The sequence below is a fragment of the Orycteropus afer genome, unplaced genomic scaffold (assembly GCF_000298275.1).
Source record: "Orycteropus afer afer isolate SDZICR_OR568_19922 unplaced genomic scaffold, OryAfe1.0 scaffold00542, whole genome shotgun sequence".
Lineage (NCBI taxonomy): Eukaryota > Metazoa > Chordata > Mammalia > Tubulidentata > Orycteropodidae > Orycteropus > Orycteropus afer.
The window spans coordinates 1,380,240-1,397,385 of record NW_006922129.1 but is presented as its reverse complement, the minus strand read 5'-3'; the positions used below and the strand labels follow the sequence as shown (position 1 = coordinate 1,397,385).

Genomic DNA, 17,146 nt, shown 5'->3' with positions numbered 1-17,146 from the left:
GGGGAACGGGGAGAGGGCACCAAGCAGCAGGTACCCCAGAGCCTTGCCGTCCCTTCGCTCCCAGCTTCCTGCCCCCCCTTCCCCTGACTTGGTCAGGTTTACCTCCATGGACCTGTCTTTGTTCCTCAGGCGGGAGGAGCCGGCAGGGGAGGAACGGCGGCGCCCAGACACCTTGCAGTTGTGGCAGGAACGTGAGCGGCGCCAGCAGCAGCAGCTGCAGCAGCAGCAGAGTGGAGTGTGGGGGACCCCCAGGAAGGACAGGTATGGGAGAAGGTCAGGGATGGGTTATCGCAGGACAGTGGGCCCTGGTGGGGTGGACCTTGGAAATGAGTGTTCCGAGGGCCTATGCCTGTCCCTAGGAGCTCTGGTGGCATAGTGCCTGAGGCATTTGACTGCTAACCACAAGGCTGGTGGTTCAAACCCACCAGCCACTCCTTGGAAGGAAGGTTGGGCAATCTGCTTCTGTAGTGATACCGCCTCAGAAATCCAAGGAGGGGTCGCTATGAGTCGGATCCGACTCGACAGCAGTGAGTTTGTTTTTTTTTTGTACGCCTGTCCCTGAGCCACTCTGAGTGCTCCTGCCTGCAGCCTGCTTCACCCTCCAGAGTGGGTGGGCCCTTGCCCTCCCCTGCTGATTCCACAGCTCTTTTCTCTCTTTCTAGTTTCCTGAAGCTGGGGATCAGGGCTGCTGGGGGAGGTGCCGCCACTCCATCGACACAGGCCACCTCCAAGTACGTCTCCTCCCAGAGCTCGCCTCACCGTCCTCCCTACACACCTTCTGCTTGACCAGTCCCTCTAATTCCCTTTTTGTCTTCTCTCAGCGGCACACCTAAGCCTACTGCCACCCAACTGGGGGCTTTAGGGGGACAGGGAGCTCCAGCTCCTGCCCCCACCTCCCAGGAGGCTCTTCCTAGAGTTGGACCAGGTGGGACAGGGACTTTGGAGGGTGGCACATGAAGGTGAGGGAGTGGTTGGGGCACTGAGCGGATGTCTCTCTTACCTGCCCCTGTCTTCTGGCTCTGGCTCCAGCCATAGCACCTGCTCCCCGGCCACTCGGCTCCATGCAGAGACCAAACAGCTTCCTCTTCCGCTCATCCTCTCAGGGCAGCTCAGGTAGGTTTCCCCGGCCCTCCCCACCCCAAGCCTGTTACTGTCCCAGAACTAACCCAGTGGTACCCCTGAGCTTATTTCATCTCTTTTGGCTTGGGAGCTCTCTGTTTTCCGTTTGTTGAAAGTCTCACAAGCAGAGAGGCAGGAGACATGGGTGTCAGTTCAGTGGGACCCAGCTCTGAAATTGACACTGAGTAGTGGAAACAGCCACTCTTTTCTTCTCCTAGGCCCTTCCTCACCAGACACTCTCTTAAGGCTTCGGCGATCCCCCCAGGTTCAGGACGAGAAGGAATTAATGTCTCAGCTGCGCCAGGTAAGAAAGAGGGTTCCATGTGAGAAGGGGCCTGGACTCAGCACGGCAGCTTCTCAAGTTCCCTGGCCTTGCGAGTCAGGCCTCTCTTTCCCACCCCGGCACTTGCCTGAGAATGGAAGGGCAGTCATGAGGCCGCTGCCCTTGGCATCCCCTCCCCTCTGCCTCCCAGGTCCTTGAGTCCCATCTGCAGCGGCCCCTGCCTGAGGACCTGGCAGAAGCTCTGGCCAATGGGGTCATCCTGTGTCAGCTGGCCAACCAGCTCCGGCCGCGCTCCGTGCCCTTCATTCACGTGCCCTCCCCTGCTGTGGTCAGTTGGGGCCCAGGGCAGGAAGTGGAGAATGGGACAGGGGACTCCTACGGACTCTCCCTGACCCTCTTCTCGTCATCTTTTTGTATCCACCCTCAGCCAAAACTCAGCGCCCTCAAGTCTCGGAAGAATGTGGAGAGTTTCTTAGAAGCCTGTCGAAAAATGGGGGTGCCTGAGGTATGGGGGAGGCGTTCTCAGGAGCCTGGGGCTGGTCTCCACTGTAAAGAGTGGTGGGGCCCTGGGCTCAGCTCAGCATGGTGCATGGGTGGCAGGGTTCCGTTGCGGGGTGTCTGCTCTCCAGAAGCACACACCCCAGCGTGCCCTGTCCTGCGCATCCCGTCCCTGCATGTCTGCACGTTGACTCGGCTCTGGCCCTGGCATGGGTGGGCAGGGGGTGGGAAGGATTGTCTTGCTCCTGCTGCTGACGTCTGTCTTTTGTCCTTGTCCATCTGTCCTCCTCTCCCTTCCCAGGCTGACCTGTGCTCGCCCTCGGATCTCCTCCAGGGCACCGCCCAGGGGCTGCAGACTGCATTGGAGGCCGTGCAGCGGGTGGGGGGCCGGGCCCCCCCACCCCTGTGGCCCCCCTCTGGTCTGGGCGGCTTCGTCCTCTTCTACCTGGCCCTCGCACTGCTGCTCTATGTCACCTACACTCGCCTCCTGGGTTCCTAGGACCTGAAGTCACTCCTCCCTGGCCCTTGCCCTGTTTCTATTTATAAAACTCCCTTGCAAACCCCACCACCGTCACCACCACCAGTGGTGCCTTCAGTCCCTGCCAAAGACACTAGTGTGCCCTCCCTTCACAGATACTGACCTCAGAGGCCCCACTCTGGTGCCTCAGACCCTGGGCCGCCAGCCTCTAGCCACCCTCCTGTGGCCCCTCTGTGCCCCCACCCCCCAATTTCTGATGGTGCCTTCGTCCCCTCTCCCTGTCCCTTTACCCTGTTCCCCAGAGGGGTGGAAAGAGCTTGAATCTTTCCCTTCCCTGTCCCTCTCCCCTCTACTCTGGGGGCTAAATTATCTATATTTTGTAGAGAGAACTCTATATTTGTAGGGGATGCGGGGCCCTAACTCAGGTCCCTGTCCGTGTGTATAAACTGTACAGACCGTGGCCGCCTCTGTGTGTGTGTGTGTGTGTGCGCGTCTGCTCCTGCTGTGGCCGGGTGCAGCCTTGGCCGGGCCCCACGGCCCCTGTGTGCCGTCCTGCCGACTCCAGCATTTCCCTCTGGAAATGACAGATCTGTCCTGCTAGGCCCACTGTGTCATCTCTCCTGTTATCTGCTGGCAGCTTGCTTCTCATTTGTCCCCAAGCCATGAGCCCACAGTGTTCAGCCAGGATGCCCCGCCCTTTGCCTCCCTGTCCCCTGAAGGATGAGCCCTTCAGCTGGCTCTGCCCAGGTCCCCTTAGGGACTTTGGTCTCTGATACCTTGCCCTGTGCTAAGGTAGGGAGGCTGAGTGCAGAAGGGGACAAAAGGTAACTTATTCTGGGCCCCTCCCCCCAGGAGACCCTGTGCCAGCCCCACCACATCTTGGAAGAGGAGGGGGCCCCAGGAAGGGGCCTCCCCTACATCGCTGCTGTCGTCCATGCACTGCTGGAACGCTTTAGGGGTTGAGATAGGGGCACAGGGCCCCAAGGTGCCGGACCCCGGAACCCCAGGAAAAGAAGATGGACAGCGATCTGGTCGCTGCTCCTACAACAAGGACTCTGGCACTCAAGGTCCTGGCCCTGTTCCTTGAGCACCCTTCTGGCCCGAGGGGTTGGAAGTGCCGGGGCCCTGGGAGAAAGAAAGGGGCCTTGCTGCTTCTGGGTGTGGCTAAGGGTCTGGGATGGAAGACAGGGAACCGGATGTTGTGTCCGTGTCAAGCACAATAAAAGAAGCCGGAAGACCTCTTGGTTGACCCCCAGGTGTGTGTGTGTGTGTGTGTGTTGTGAGCGTGTCTGTGAACGAGAAGAGAGTAGGGCATCGCGAGGAAGTAGGCCGCCTTGGCATACGTCTCAGCTGCGGCCTCCAGTCTGTGCTCCGTGGCGCTCAGAGCGGTCACGAGGCCAGACCGCGCCGCCCCCACCGCAAGAGGGCTCCTGGGGGGGGAGCGCAGCCACGTGGCCCGGAAACGCGCTGGGCGCCTGCGTTACTGCGAAGCCCTGCGAGGTGGGCCACCGACCTGGGGCTCAAAGGCTGGGAGCGCCCAGACCACCGAGGGGGGGGCTGGGTGCTGGGGAGGGTTGGGAACTGGAAAAGTGGGAGGGAGGCCCGGGCCCCAGAGGTGCTGCCCTGCTCTCACCCAGACGCAGCATGTTGCCCTGGCTCCTTCCGCGGAGGGGCCCGGGAGAGGAGGAGGTGCTGGAGGAACATGGCTCCTCCGTGGGCAGTGACCAGGGCGAGACCTGGAGCTCTGGGGAGGAGGCCCCAGGGGAGCCAGGAACGCCCCCGCAGGACAGGTGAGGGGCTCAGCATGGAGGCAGTTGGTGTGGGCCTCCGACTGGGGGAGGTGGCCCGCAATGAGTTTGTCCTGTGCCTTACATTGAATCACGGGTACCAAAGAATAGATTGGGGGGTGCTGCAGACATTATGAGCGCACATTGGGCAACCTTTGGCCTGCCACTGGGCTCGAGGGATACTCAGATCTGGAGGGGCAAGGCAAACAGAAGGCTATGACTGGAGCATCTCTGTCCCCTACACCCTACCCAGCCCTCAACCCCAGTCCCTAAATCCTTCCTGGACCCTGAAGAAACAGCTGCCACCCAGCAGTCCCCCAGGCCTGGCTGCTGAACAGTCCCCAGGAACCCCAGGTAGGTACTCGGCCTTGCCTTAAATTATTCCCCAAGAGCCCTTCATTGACTCCTGGGCCAGTTTTACTCTCTTTAAGTCCCCCACCCCCACCCCCAGCTTCCCCTTTCCCCCAGATGACCTGGGATGTATCTTCCTCAACGATGGTCCCACTAGCACCCTGGGACCCCAACTATGAGGCTGAAGCAGGGCCTCGGCTATGGGTAAGTTGGGGGTGCCGTGTGGCTCCGGCCTGGGGTGGGAACGGGTGCCTGGGGAAGAGGTGAGCCTCCAGTTTCCTTCCCCTTCCGCAGGGGCCCAGCAGCGGGTCAGGCGTCTCGTTCTCAGGCCGGACCTTATGTCATCCGTCATTCTGGCCATTGTATGAGGCCGCCTCCAGCAGGGACCCTCGTCCCTTGGTCCCTGCAGGAGAGCATCACAATGGAGGGCCGCTGCCCGGGGATGCAGGTATTTCTCTGGCTACTGTAGCAGGAGGGGGGCTCGCCCTGGGTCCCCCAGCCTGGTCTCCAGGGTCACCCCAGTGTTTCTCTTCCCCAGGGTTCCCGGCGCTGTGCTGTGAAGATGTCTTTCTCTCAGACCCCTTGCTGCCCTATGGGCAGCGGATTCCCCTGTACTTGGCCCAGGCACAGCAGGTGAGCGCTTTTCCTGCCCTGGCCTCCCCCCAGCTTTTGGGCAGGGCCTAGGAGGAAACACACTGCCCCCTCCTTTCTCCTCAGGTGATGAGCTCCCTGCAGCTGCTGGTCCCACCCCCTGTCATGTCCCCTAGGGTGGTCCCCACCTCATCCCCTTACTGTTCCGCTGCCTGGCTCACTGGGCCTGAGTTGATCGCCCTCACTGGCCTCCTGCAGATGAGCCAGGGGGAGGCAAGACCCAGCTCCTCAACATCCTCTGTGACCCTTGACCATCCTTATCTTGTCTCTGCTGACCCAAACCCCACTGGTGGCCCCAGCTGTTCTCACTTCCCAGACCCTTCTCTCCCACCCCCTCCAGACACCCATTTACCATAGCTACTCAGGGGGCAGAGTGTGCTTCCCCTCCCCTCACAGGTGGTGTTGGCAATAAAACAATGTTGGTTTGTAAAGGGACCCCCAGTGTCTGGTGGTAGAAAGGGGCATGGAGGCCGGGATGGAGCTTATACCTTCCCCAGGGCATTGGTTCCTCTAACCCAAAACTCTGGTTACTCATTGGCCATCCCCTAGGGTGGGGTGGGGCGGGGCAATCCATGGGCCTAAGCCCTTTACAGGCTGGCCAAGCAGGGCACCATTAATGAGAGCGGAAAGGTCCACAGTGCAGAGTGTAAAGCATGACTCCATCAGCTCTGCCACGCTGGGGAGAAAGGAAGATTGTGTGAGCGGATGGCTGGCACTGGGAGAGGCAAACGAGGGAGTGGCACCTTATTTTTGCGGGTTACTAGTGTAAGATAAGTAAGATAGTGTAAGATAAGGAGCTCTGGTGGTGTCCTGGTTAAGACATTTGGCTGCTAAGCAAAAGATCGGTGGTTCGAACCCACCAGCCGCTCCTCAGAAGAAAGATGGGGCAGCCTGCTTTGGTAAAGATTTACAGCCTTGGAAACCCAGTGGGGGTTGCTATGAGTCAGAATTGACTCCATGTCAGTGAGTTTGGTTGGTTGGTTGGTTTAGTGGTAGGATACCTCTTACTATCTTTCTCTTATGCTGGGACAAGTTCAGCCCTTGGGCTATGTGGGGTTATCTTTGCGCCGGCTGGGGATGGCCGAGGGTAGCACTTTGGCTGAGAGGAAACACAACTAAGACACTGCGGGTGTGTGGGGGCAGGTCCATGGATAGTGGTCACCGGCAGCAGGTTAAGGGACCAGGACTCTCCAGTGATGCTGCCCGAGCTCGGCAGGGAAATAGAGGATGAGGGCTTCCGGTCGTCTAAAACTTAGAAAGCCGAGAGATGCTAGGGGGCTGGTTCTTGTATTTTCCCCCTTAAAAGAACCCCACTTCATGGGCAACCCCCTGAAGGTTTCCCAGGCGTCAACTCTGGACTTAGAGCCCCTTCCACGCGAGGACGGGGGTGGGGAGACGAGGGGGCGGGGTCACGGCCACCTGTAACTTTGTCCAGTTTGCCCCCTCTCCTCGCAATGAGACCCTGCCGGGGCGGAGTCGCCGCGGGGCCTTCTCACCTCCTTCTCCCAGAGCTTAAGGCACTAGTGCGCGTGTAGCGGCGCAGGCTGTTTTTGTCTGCCGCAAGGCGTCGCCCCGTCCCTTTCGAGGCGGGACCTGGCCGAGGTCGACTAATTAGAAGCGGCCTTCAGGGGGCTTAAGCTTGCTACTGTCCAACGACACGTAGCCAGGGGCGGGGTCCCCGATGCTCACGAACTCCCTAACGAGCTCGGACAGCGGCTGCGCGCCAGGCTGCCCCCGACGTCGCCTTGGGCGTCCCGCAGCCAGGCCCGGGCGATTGCGCGGGGGCGCCATCACTAGGCAGCAGTCGGCAGGCTACTTGTGCACTAAGTCCGCTTCGTCGCCCGCCATGGGCTCGTAGTCACTCCGGGTTCCTAGGGTTAGGTAGCCCCCGCCCGCCCCAAGCCATTAAGGGGTCCGAGGCTACCGCCCGCAGCCGGTACAGGGTCTTAAGGGTCGTTTGCTCGCACGTCACCCAAACACCACGCACGGCTCAGGCTCTTGATTCAGCCGTGGAGGCCGGGGTCTCATAGAGTTGGCGTAAAGAGAGTCTGGAGGCGCACGTTGGGGGTTCCCTTGGCATTGAGTCAATCCTACAGCCTGCACCACCATCCCCGAGTTGCTTCATGGAGGCCAGGGCGGTCTCATGAATGCTTTGGGCCAACGCAGCGTTGGGCGTGAACAGCCCGAACGCCCCTGGACCCGTGGGTGCTGAGTGGTCAACTCCACGAAGAAGGAATCTGCGTGGCTGCAGCGTCGCAAGCTGAGCAGGGACCGGAGCAGGCCGGGGATGCCTGGGTGTCCCCAGAGAGTCAGCTCTCTGGCCTTCCGTAGTAGGCTGTGTCCCCGAACCCAGGTACAGGGGGCGGCAGCCGCTGCCCAGACCTGCCATCTGTCCCAATGCCTAGCGTCACAGGCATCCAGGCCCCAGGCCTCGCGATCTTCGTAGGAGCCAGGACCTAGAAAGACAATGGGTTGGTTACAGGAGGCGCCTGGGCCGTGTATTTGATATTGTGCCCCGAGAACCGAAAACGTGTAAACTCTTAATGTTTGAACTTGATTTCCGTGAACTCGGGTGCGTTGTCAGGCTACATGTGCGAAAACCCCTACTCCCTCCTGCTCCTGGCAGCGCTGTTTCCGCCCGCGCAGGCTCGCGCCTTGGCGGCGGTGGCGGCTCGCACCTCGGGCGCGGCTCTGTGCCACGCCTGCTGCTCCGCCTCGCGGGCCGCTGCCGCACCCAGGCTGCTGCCGCGCGTCTCCGGGGCGATCAGGTGGCGCTAGAGCACGTCCGCGCGCTGGCTGACGGTGCACGCGCCCTCCAGGCTCCCTCTACGGAGCAACGCTGGCCCGCCACAGCTGGCGCGGAACTTCCGCTCGCTTGCGTTAACACTCGAGGCCGGGAGCGTCGGCGCGCGGCGCGAAGCATGGGCGGCGATGGGATTTCTGCTTCCTAAGGTGGCCGCAGGGCTGCATGTGAGCTTGGCAGGGCCAGGCCAGCGACTGGCCGAGGTGCACGTTGGCGGGCCCGGACTCTGGGGTCGCCGTCTTCCAGCTTCATCCCGGGCCACGAAGCAAGGGCTGAGACGCGAGCGTAGGCAACAAAATGGCAGAAGGGGAGGCTGAGACGGCTGGGTCCCGTTCCCTGAGACCTGGGAAAAGACCAGCAGAGGTGGGGTTGAGGTGACGGTCTCGGGGAGGGGGAGGGCAGCGTCCCGGCAAGTTGGGACCTGTCTTGGTTCCCAGAGTCTTTCACCTGCTCTCGACTTGAAGTTTGGGGCAAGGGGTCCGCAGCGCCCCTCGCTGCGCACTGCGCGTGTCCTAGTGGCTGCATGCTGGCCTGCGACGCCCGGGGCTCCTGGCTCCTACAACCCCAGGGGCTGGAACTCGGCGTGCTGCCCGGGCCTCCTCTCCCCACCCTTCCCTCGCGTTCGGCTGCCGGAGTCCCCACCTCCGCGAGATTAACCCTCGCCAGCGCGGGTGCTAGACCTCGGGGTCCTGGGAGCGGAGTTGGGAATTCTAGCAGAAGCATCGCATCGCCACCGCGCCGGCCCGGGGTCACAGAACTGTGCAGGGGCGGGGAGGTGGAGGCCCCTCTGCCGCGCTGAGCTGCGGCCGGTTGGGGGACCGCGTTAGGAGCGGGAAAACAAAGATTGGAGACCCTGTGAGGTGGAGGTGAATGGAATTGTGTTCGCGGTGATTGCTCTGGCGGCGACGACGATAGAGTTGGCGGTCAGAGACCCTCTGCTAAATGAGGCACCTCTGGTGGCGTAGTGCCTAAGGCCTTTGACTGCTAACCAGAAGGCTAGCAGTTCAAACCCACCAGTCACTCCTCGGAAGACAGACGGGGCAATCTACTTCCGTAGCGATACCGCCTCGGAAACCCAAGGAGGGGTCCCCCTCGGAAACCCAAGGAGGGGGGTCCCTGTGAGTGGAATCGACTCAACAGCAGTGAGTTTAGAAGCGGGGGCACCCTTACAGCAGCAACCCCTCCTGCCTCCCTTCACTTCCCACTGGGGCTCTAGGCATACTAGCGGTGGGGAGTGTGTTTTGTTCTCTTTCTTCCCAAGCAGTCCTAGAGGCTGTGATCCTTAAGCATTAGGCTGTATTGGTTTTGAGCTGGAGATTCAGTTTCTCCTTGGGTTTGGTGGGATTCGAGGTGTCGTGGGATTTTAATAAAAACAAAACAACCTTCTGTATTGGTCGGTGCACACAGCTCATACCCACCAGAGTCCCAGTCAAGTGGTCCCTGAAGGAGATCTTGTGGAGGACAGGGCCATCTTTCAGGGGTACCTCCTAAGACTGCCCGATGCACTCAACCCCTCTCTACCTCCACTGCCCAAAATGTCGCCAGGGGACCAGCTGAAGGTCTTGAGCGCAGAGGTACCCTTTGCCCCTTGCAACCCACGGTTTGAGATGGGCTTGAGGGTGGGGTGTTTTGCACCCCATTTCTGATCCTTCTTGGGACCAATGACTCATTTGGGGGTGATGGCACTGGTCAGTGCACACACTGTAAGACACCAGCAGCTGACACATGGGTGTGGCCCTTTGAGGACTTTGTGATACCACTCTCCTGGCAAGTAAAACCAAACCAAATGCACTGCTGTGGAGTCGGGACCGACTCATAGCGACCCCTCCTTGGGTTTCTGAGGCAGTATCACTTTAGGAGCTCTGGTAGCATAGTGCCTAAGGCACTTGACTGCTAACCAGAAAGCTGGTGGTTCAAACCCACAAGCCACTCCTCGGAAGGAAGATTGGGCAATTTACTTCCGTTGTGATAATGCCTCGGAAACCCAAGGAGGGGTCACTATGAGTCGGATCTGACTCGATGGCACATAACAACAATCACTACAGAAGTAGATTGTCCAACCTTCCTTCCGAGGAGCGGCTGGTGGGTTTGAACCACCAGCCTTCTGGTTAGCAGTCAAATGCCTTAGGCACTATGCCACCAGAGCTCCCCCTGGGAAGTAAAGGAGGCAATTAAAGATTGAGAGAAGGAAGGGAAGAGGTATTCAGAAAGGAGTTCCCTCAGATAAGGAGGAAGATATAACAAGGGTATAGAAGTAAGAGTACCTGACCCAAGGCCAGGACGGCCTAAGCAGGGAAGGCTAGGACTTTGCACCCACACTTTTCCACTTCCCAGGCTTTGGAGGGAGTGGCTCTTTTATGACCCAATGGAGGAGGAGCCAATGGGGTGGTGTGTGTGGAAGCTAGGATCACCAAATACCCTTTCCAAGAGTCACATTGAAGGTAAGATGCAGGGACCCAACCAGCGTTGCAAGGATAGGCATCCCGACCAGCAGGCAGGTAGTGCCAAGGCCTGCGGCGGCTGTCTCCCAGTCAGCCAAAGGCCCACCAAGGTGCGTCTCAGATGGTGGTGCAGTGGGACCAGCAGCTTTGCTGCTATTAGTAGGGGTTGGTCGGTGAGAGGCAAGTATGGATGATCCCTAAGTGGCCACCAAAACAGTACAGTGTTCGAGGCTATAGTTCCTAGTGTGGCCAAGGGCCTGGTTAAAGGCCCCATGTGATGTCGCAGGGGACATCAAGCTCAATTGGCATAACATACTGCACAAAATGTTGTTCCACCTCCTACTTTGGTGACTAGAGACTGGGATCTGAAAAGCTTGCAAGCAGCCATCTAGATGCAATGAGAAGAATGAAGAAAACCAAAGATTCATGGAAACAATTAGTCCTAGCGACTGATACACCATTTGATCTTCAGCCTGTACGAATGAGACCAGAAGAACTAGATGGTGCCCAGCTACCACTGCCAACCACTCGGAGGGGGATCTATGTAGGAGATCCTAGATAGAGTGGGAGAACAATGTGGAATAAAACTCAAAATCATTTAAGGGGGAAAAAAAAAGGAGACCAGGTTTCCTGGTCTGATAGAGCCTGGTAGAACCACTGAGACTATGACCCCTAGCTGCCCTTCAGGTCTGGAATTGAACTGATTCCAGCCAAACAAATGACAGGCATATGAGTTGAACATTTACTTTAGGTGGATACACTCCTTGGAGAGAGCAATCATGGGAGAAAGAAGGGCTGCTTATGCACAAGGTGACAACTCAGGGGGCAGGAGGGCATGGAGGGGTGGACACTGGGAAGAGAACTATCGGGAGGAAGTGGGAGGGGAGGTGTTGCATTGGGGTAAATTGTAGTCAATGTCATGAGATAATGTGTGTGTGAATTGCTGTATGGAAAGTGAATTTGCTCTGTAAACTTCCACCCAAATCGCAATTAAAAAAAAAAAAAGCCCCAATGTGAGAAGTGGCAGGGACACTTCTCTTCCCTTTCATAGGCTTGGCGCTGCTTCCATGAGAACACATCCACAGGTCCCACGTACCTGCTGTGCTCCTGGTCTGGGGTCTGACTCCCTGAGGCTTGATTTAAAACTCCCCACTGGAGGGTCTCTTCATACCTACTCCTTCCTGCTCCCATCAGCTAGTCACCTTGCAGCGCTGTGTGTCCTTGTGAACTCAGAGCTGCAGTCACAGAGCACTGCAGACTGTCTTGAGTTACTCATCTCCTGGGTTCTGGGCCAGCAGTAGTGAGTGGCAGAGTGGGTGGGTAATCATTGCCAGGTGACTAGCCTGCTGGGCGCCAGGGAACTTAGGGAGTCCAACAACTGGCCTCATCAGTTGCCCTAGCAACGCAGCCCTCAGCCCTACTCAGACCACATTTATCTTAGCCTGTTGCCCTGGTAACTTGAGTTGCTCTCCATGGGTAGGAACTGGCAGAACCTTAGTTCTATTGAGTGAGAGCCTCTCTCCCAACCTGAGAGGTCTGTTTTTGGATCCCTCTGCCAGGCGCAGGGAAGCCTTGGGATGGGATCCCCACATTCAGAGTCCCTGTGCAAGAAGATTCATGGGGGGGAGGAACTGTTGGAAGGGGGACTGGGGTACTCAGGTGAGGTTTTTCCTAGTGTGCCCCTCTCCTGGATCCTGAGTTCTTACTCCTCTGTAGTAGGAGCTGGTGACAGAGCTACGCTTTGGTGCTGTCCTTCCGACCTTCTCCCTCCATGGCTCCTGGGTGTGACCTGGCAGGCGCCAATGTGCAGATACTGGAACCGTTCACAAAAGACCTACAGGCTAGCTCCTGTGTTTCCTCATCCACAGAGGCCACTTACAGGTGACAGGCTGAAGCTGGGACCAAGCCAGATACTGTCTGCAGAGCACAGTCACAGCATTGGCCAGGGGGACGTTTTGAGGACTTGTCAGAAGCCTGGGATGAGCCCGGGCGAGGCATCCTAACTCCATGGTGCTGTGCAGCGGGGTTCGGATTTCTAACCACCAGGCCAGCAGTGCAGGTGCCCTGCAGTGTAGGTGGTGTAAACACAGCCGATTCCTTTCAACAGTTGCTGTCAAGTCAGGGCTTTTTCCATTCTTGGCCACTTCCTGGAGAGAGGAGGCTTGATGGCAGGAGGGCCGAGGTCTGGGGGGCTGTGGTTGTCTCACAAGGAGGCAGCTGCAGTTCTAGTCTCAGCCTGTGTCCAGGGAACTCTTGGTGTTTCTGCCGTGGGGTCTGAGGCTGACCCAGCCTGACTTCTGCCTGGTCATCTGGCCCTGGCCCATCAGCTGGCTGAAGTCCATGTCAGTGAGTGGGAGGAGGCAGGGTGGACCGCAGAGAGGACTAGGCCCCAGCACCAAGGAATAAAGAAAGAGATCCCTGGGGAACAGCGTGTGACTGAAAGCCCTCAGAAAAAGCCATTTCAGCTCCTGGTCCTTTAAATCTCAGTCCCCAAACTCAGTGTTTTTGGAGTTAGGAAGGGGGAAGCTAGGGAAAAATAAGAAAAGGCTCCTATCACACCATAACAGATTCCAGCTTCCTTTGCCTCTAGCCGAAAGGACAGAGAGAAACCAGATGGGGGAAAGGAGACGCAATATGGAAAATCCAGGGAACAAAGGTCCGTCCTGGGAGAGGGAGGGAGGGTGAAGGCCAGACGCAAGACAGGGTAGGCACTGTTCTCTGAAAAAGGTGGAGAGGTGAAGCCCGGCTGGGCGAAGAGCAGCTGGAGGTATTTCCAGAAAAATTCTCCCAGTAAGTAGTAATCATGAGTCTCCAAGTCTCCTTGATGGTCTTTGTTTAACAGCGAGGCTGAGAATCCTAAGCCTTACCTCAGCCGGGTGAGGTATTTACACCCAAGCAGTCTGTCTTGTCAGCACCCAGATAGCCCACAGGACATGGCTGTTGACAACCTCAGGTGGGAAGTCTGGGGTGGGGCGGAGAACCCCGTGAGACATGGGAGTGGTCTGCTGTGATGAGGCTAAGTGCCCACTCTGATCTTCCACATCAGAACCTGCTGCCTGACAAACACCCCGATGGGAACTGTCCCCCTCACTACCTCTACCCAGCTCTGACCTCTTGCATATTTATTCCTTCTTAGCAATCAGATGCCTTAGGCACTGTGCCACCAGAGCTCCTTTGGGTTTTCCTATTCCTCCTTTCCACTGCTTACATGGTGTGGGGGAACAGACTTTGGCAAGGCCAAATATGGCTACTACGCTTTTGATGGGAGCTCTGGTAGCATAGTGGCTAAGACACTTGCCTGCTAACCAGACGGCTGGCGGTTCAAACCCACCAGCCACTCCTCGGAAGGAAGGTTGGGCAATCCTACTTCCGTAGTGATACTGCCTCGGAAACCCAAGGAGGGGTCGCTATGAGTTGGGTTTGACTCGACGGCACATAGCAACAACGCTTTTGCTGCTAGCTCACTTCCACTTGATAAGTCACTCTTACGTCACACGTGCTGGGGTGGCCTTGGCAGTCTGGAGCACTGCCACTGAGCTGCCTTTGTTCATCAGAGCTATAGAAAATCCCATGTCCCTCTAGGGGGTGCAGAGACTTGATTTGACTCTGCCACCATCCAGGGACCAGCCTTAGTCAGTGTTCTGGTTCCCTAGTGCCACTCTGTCAAGAATATACCACAAATGGGATGACCTTAAAAAACAGGAGTTTATTCTTACAATGGGGAGGCTTTAAGTCCAAGTTCAAAGAGCCAGGCTCTAGGGGCTGGGTGAAAGCCCCTCAACCTTGGGGTCCAGCTCTGCCTCCTGCTCCCGGCCCACTGGAGCTAGAGGTGTTTCTTCACTCAGACAGCCACTGGCTGCTGAGGCTGAGAAGCCCCACAGTTGACAAGGAAAAAGGCACAGTCCTGATGTTACCAAACCACAAAGCAGGCCATTAAGTCCATTGTGAGTCCCAAGGTCGGCAGAGCAGGCTGCTGAGCAACAACACGGCCACATGCAGGGTCCAAGCGTGCCACAGGCTAGGGACCATTCCCAAGGCTTCTCCTTATATACAGGAAGCAGACCACATCCCAAAGGCAGCTACTCAGCTGCTTGTGGTAGATCCACCATGGAGTTGATTGTCAGTTTCATCATGGGGAATAATTACCACCAGCTGCCCAGCCACTCAACCAGGCCCAGCCAAGTGGACACACAAAATAACCACCAGTCAGTAAGTCCTTAATAAACTCCTCATCACAATCGTGGAACTAACTAATAGCTTCTTTCTTAGGTCTCATGGCACACTTTAGGCAAATTGAGTCACTAATCTGTGCCTAGGTCAGAGCTGGGTAGAGGTAGTGAGGGGGACAGTTCCCATCGGGGTGTTTGTCAGGCAGCAGGTTCTGATGTGGAAGATCAGAGTGGGCACTTAGCCTCATCACAGCAGACCACTCCCATGTCTCATGGGGTTCTCAGCCCCGCCCCAGACTTCCCACCTGAGGTTGTCAACAGCCATGTCCTGTGGGCTATCTGGGTGCTGACAAGACAGACTGCATGGATGTAAATACCTCACCCGGCTGAGGTAAGGCTTAGGATTCTCAGCCTCGTTGTTAGTCACTAGTCAGCTCCCTGGCTCTGGTGGCATAGTGCCTGAGGCATCTGACTGCTAACCAGAAGGCTATCAAACCCACCGGCCTGGAAGGAAGGTTGGGCAATCCAGTTCTGTAAAGATTTACCGTCTTGGAAACCCAAGGAGGGGTCGCTGGGAGCTGGGAGCAACTCCCTGGCAGTGATTTGGTTTGGTTTTGGTTTAGTCTATGCCCAGACAATTGCCAAGCCAGCCAGGAGACTGAAGACATGGCTGCTAAGATCTGCCAGGGGTTGGGGGTGGAGGGTGGGGATCCTGGGGACTAGTGACCCCCATGTGGGGAGGCCTAGCTCGACCACCATGTGGAAAGCGCATCCGCCACGGGGAATCCCAGGTTTGTGTGGGATGGGGATGTCCCGAAAGTGCCAAGTGACACAGCATGCTTGGGGAAAAGCACAAGCCTTCATGAAAGTGAAAAAGAGGCCGGCGGGGGCGGGGGGTGGCAGCCAGAACGGGGCTTGCCACTCTGAGTGGTTCGCGTCTGATGCCCGGTTAGCCACAAATGCACCTGTAAGAGTGTTGCTGGATGAGCTACACATAGAAAGGGATCCACCACAGCTGTGTGTGTGGGAGGCCACTGATGTTCTGAATAGCTGCCTCCACTAACGGTGAACAGCTAGGTTTGCAAAACTGGAGGTGGAGGAGGAAACAGCTCAGGCAGAGGGCGGAGTGAGCGGTGAGCTGCAGTATGGAGCGTGAGTGAGGAAGGAGTCCAGCGACTGCCACTGCCGCCATGTAAGCTGGAGACTCTGATGGGGTCTGGAGCATTGTGCCAGCGGCTCCCTCTTGCACGGGCTGTGAGCGCATCAAGAGGAAGCGGCAGGGAGGGAGAGTGAGTGGCGGGATCTGGCAAGCACCTGTGCGCTTGGCATGCTGGGACAGCTGCTGCCCATCTCCTTCCCTCCCCCTTCTCCCCGCTTCCTTGACCCCTTGCTCAAGGAGCAGCATCATGTTGGTGCCTGCAGCCAAGGGCAGCAGAGGAGCTCAGTCCCTACCACGCAGGGCCCCACAGTTCATCCTTTGCTGCAGAGATGCAAGCGAGGCTCTCACGGGTGGCCCCGCCCTCCAGCAGTGCCTACACACAGCCTGGAGCAGCTGAAAGGTGAAAGTGGGTGGGTTAAAGACGACGAGGTGTGAGGTGTGGGCAAAGAGAGAACAAAAACTGGAGACTGTGTCGCGTGGACACAAGCCCACTGAGAACTCGGAGCATAGATAGAGAACCAGCTGCAGTTGTGGTCAACCTTGAAAGAAGTGGATGCCGGGCTAACAATACTGCCCGCTGGGTCCTAGTGCTCCCCGCAGAGAGGCCATGCCCTTTGTCTGCAGGTCCAGTCCTTAGAGACCAGAGCTGGGGCTGAGGTCACTGCAAGTCAGAGCTGTGCAGGGGGACCGAGGCCCCACGTGGAGGTCACATTGCGTTGGGCAAAGATAGACGTAGCAGGCCAGCTCTGGCTGCTACAGAGGCAGAGTGCACCGCATCTTGAGAAACCCTGAGCAGTTTCAAGGCTGCCCCTCCCCACACACTTAGCAATTGACGTTCTAGGGGTAGATACCCTGTGGGAGGATTCCAAGTGCAGGTTGGAAGTAGTGAAAGCAGTCGGGAACATAACTTTCCTAACAGAAACTCTGACTAGAGACCTGGACACAGGTTGTGGTGTTGTTGTTATGTGCCATGGAGTCAGACTCGACTCATAGCGATCCCTCCTTGGGTTTCCCAGGCAGTATCACTATGGAAGTAGATTGCCCAACCTTCCTTCCGAGGAGTGGCTGGTGGGTTTGAACTGCCAGCCTTCTGGTTAGCAGTCAAATGCCTTAGGCACTGTGCTACCAGAGCTCCTGGCTAATGGATCCCTCTAGGGATGTTGGCTCAGGACGTTTGTCTTCATCTGGGAGAGGCAGCGTGGACGTACTCGGTCCTGCCCCAGGGGCATCTATACAGCCCCACCATTTGCCATGGTATGGTTGCTAGGGTTCTGTTGTTTCCTTTCCCCGCTGCTATCCATTGGTTGACATCATGTTAACTGGTGAAGATGTTTCTCTGTTACACGATCGTCTGGCTGCTCCAGACCCACCTACAGGGGAATGAAGAGGCCACGAACCCCAAAAGGT

General features: G+C 57.6%; 1 protein-coding gene across 1 annotated transcript in view; it reads left to right on the top strand.

Annotated features, from left to right (window-relative positions):
* The window catches only part of LRCH4 (leucine rich repeats and calponin homology domain containing 4), a 16,421-nt gene extending 8,303 nt beyond the window's left edge, over positions 1–8,118 (top strand). Inside the window, exons 10-24 of the mRNA XM_042782968.1 lie at positions 1–30; positions 130–261; positions 663–731; positions 822–925; positions 1,030–1,113; positions 1,338–1,423; positions 1,593–1,730; positions 1,830–1,907; positions 2,202–2,391; positions 4,617–4,764; positions 4,822–4,964; positions 5,055–5,149; positions 5,234–5,407; positions 6,831–7,017; positions 7,814–8,118. Coding sequence (XP_042638902.1) covers positions 1–30; positions 130–261; positions 663–731; positions 822–925; positions 1,030–1,113; positions 1,338–1,423; positions 1,593–1,730; positions 1,830–1,907; positions 2,202–2,391; positions 4,617–4,764; positions 4,822–4,964; positions 5,055–5,149; positions 5,234–5,407; positions 6,831–7,017; positions 7,814–8,118 — 1,963 coding nt within the window. The remainder of the gene's footprint in view (positions 31–129; positions 262–662; positions 732–821; positions 926–1,029; positions 1,114–1,337; positions 1,424–1,592; positions 1,731–1,829; positions 1,908–2,201; positions 2,392–4,616; positions 4,765–4,821; positions 4,965–5,054; positions 5,150–5,233; positions 5,408–6,830; positions 7,018–7,813) is intronic.
* Positions 8,119–17,146: the final 9,028 nt, after the last annotated feature.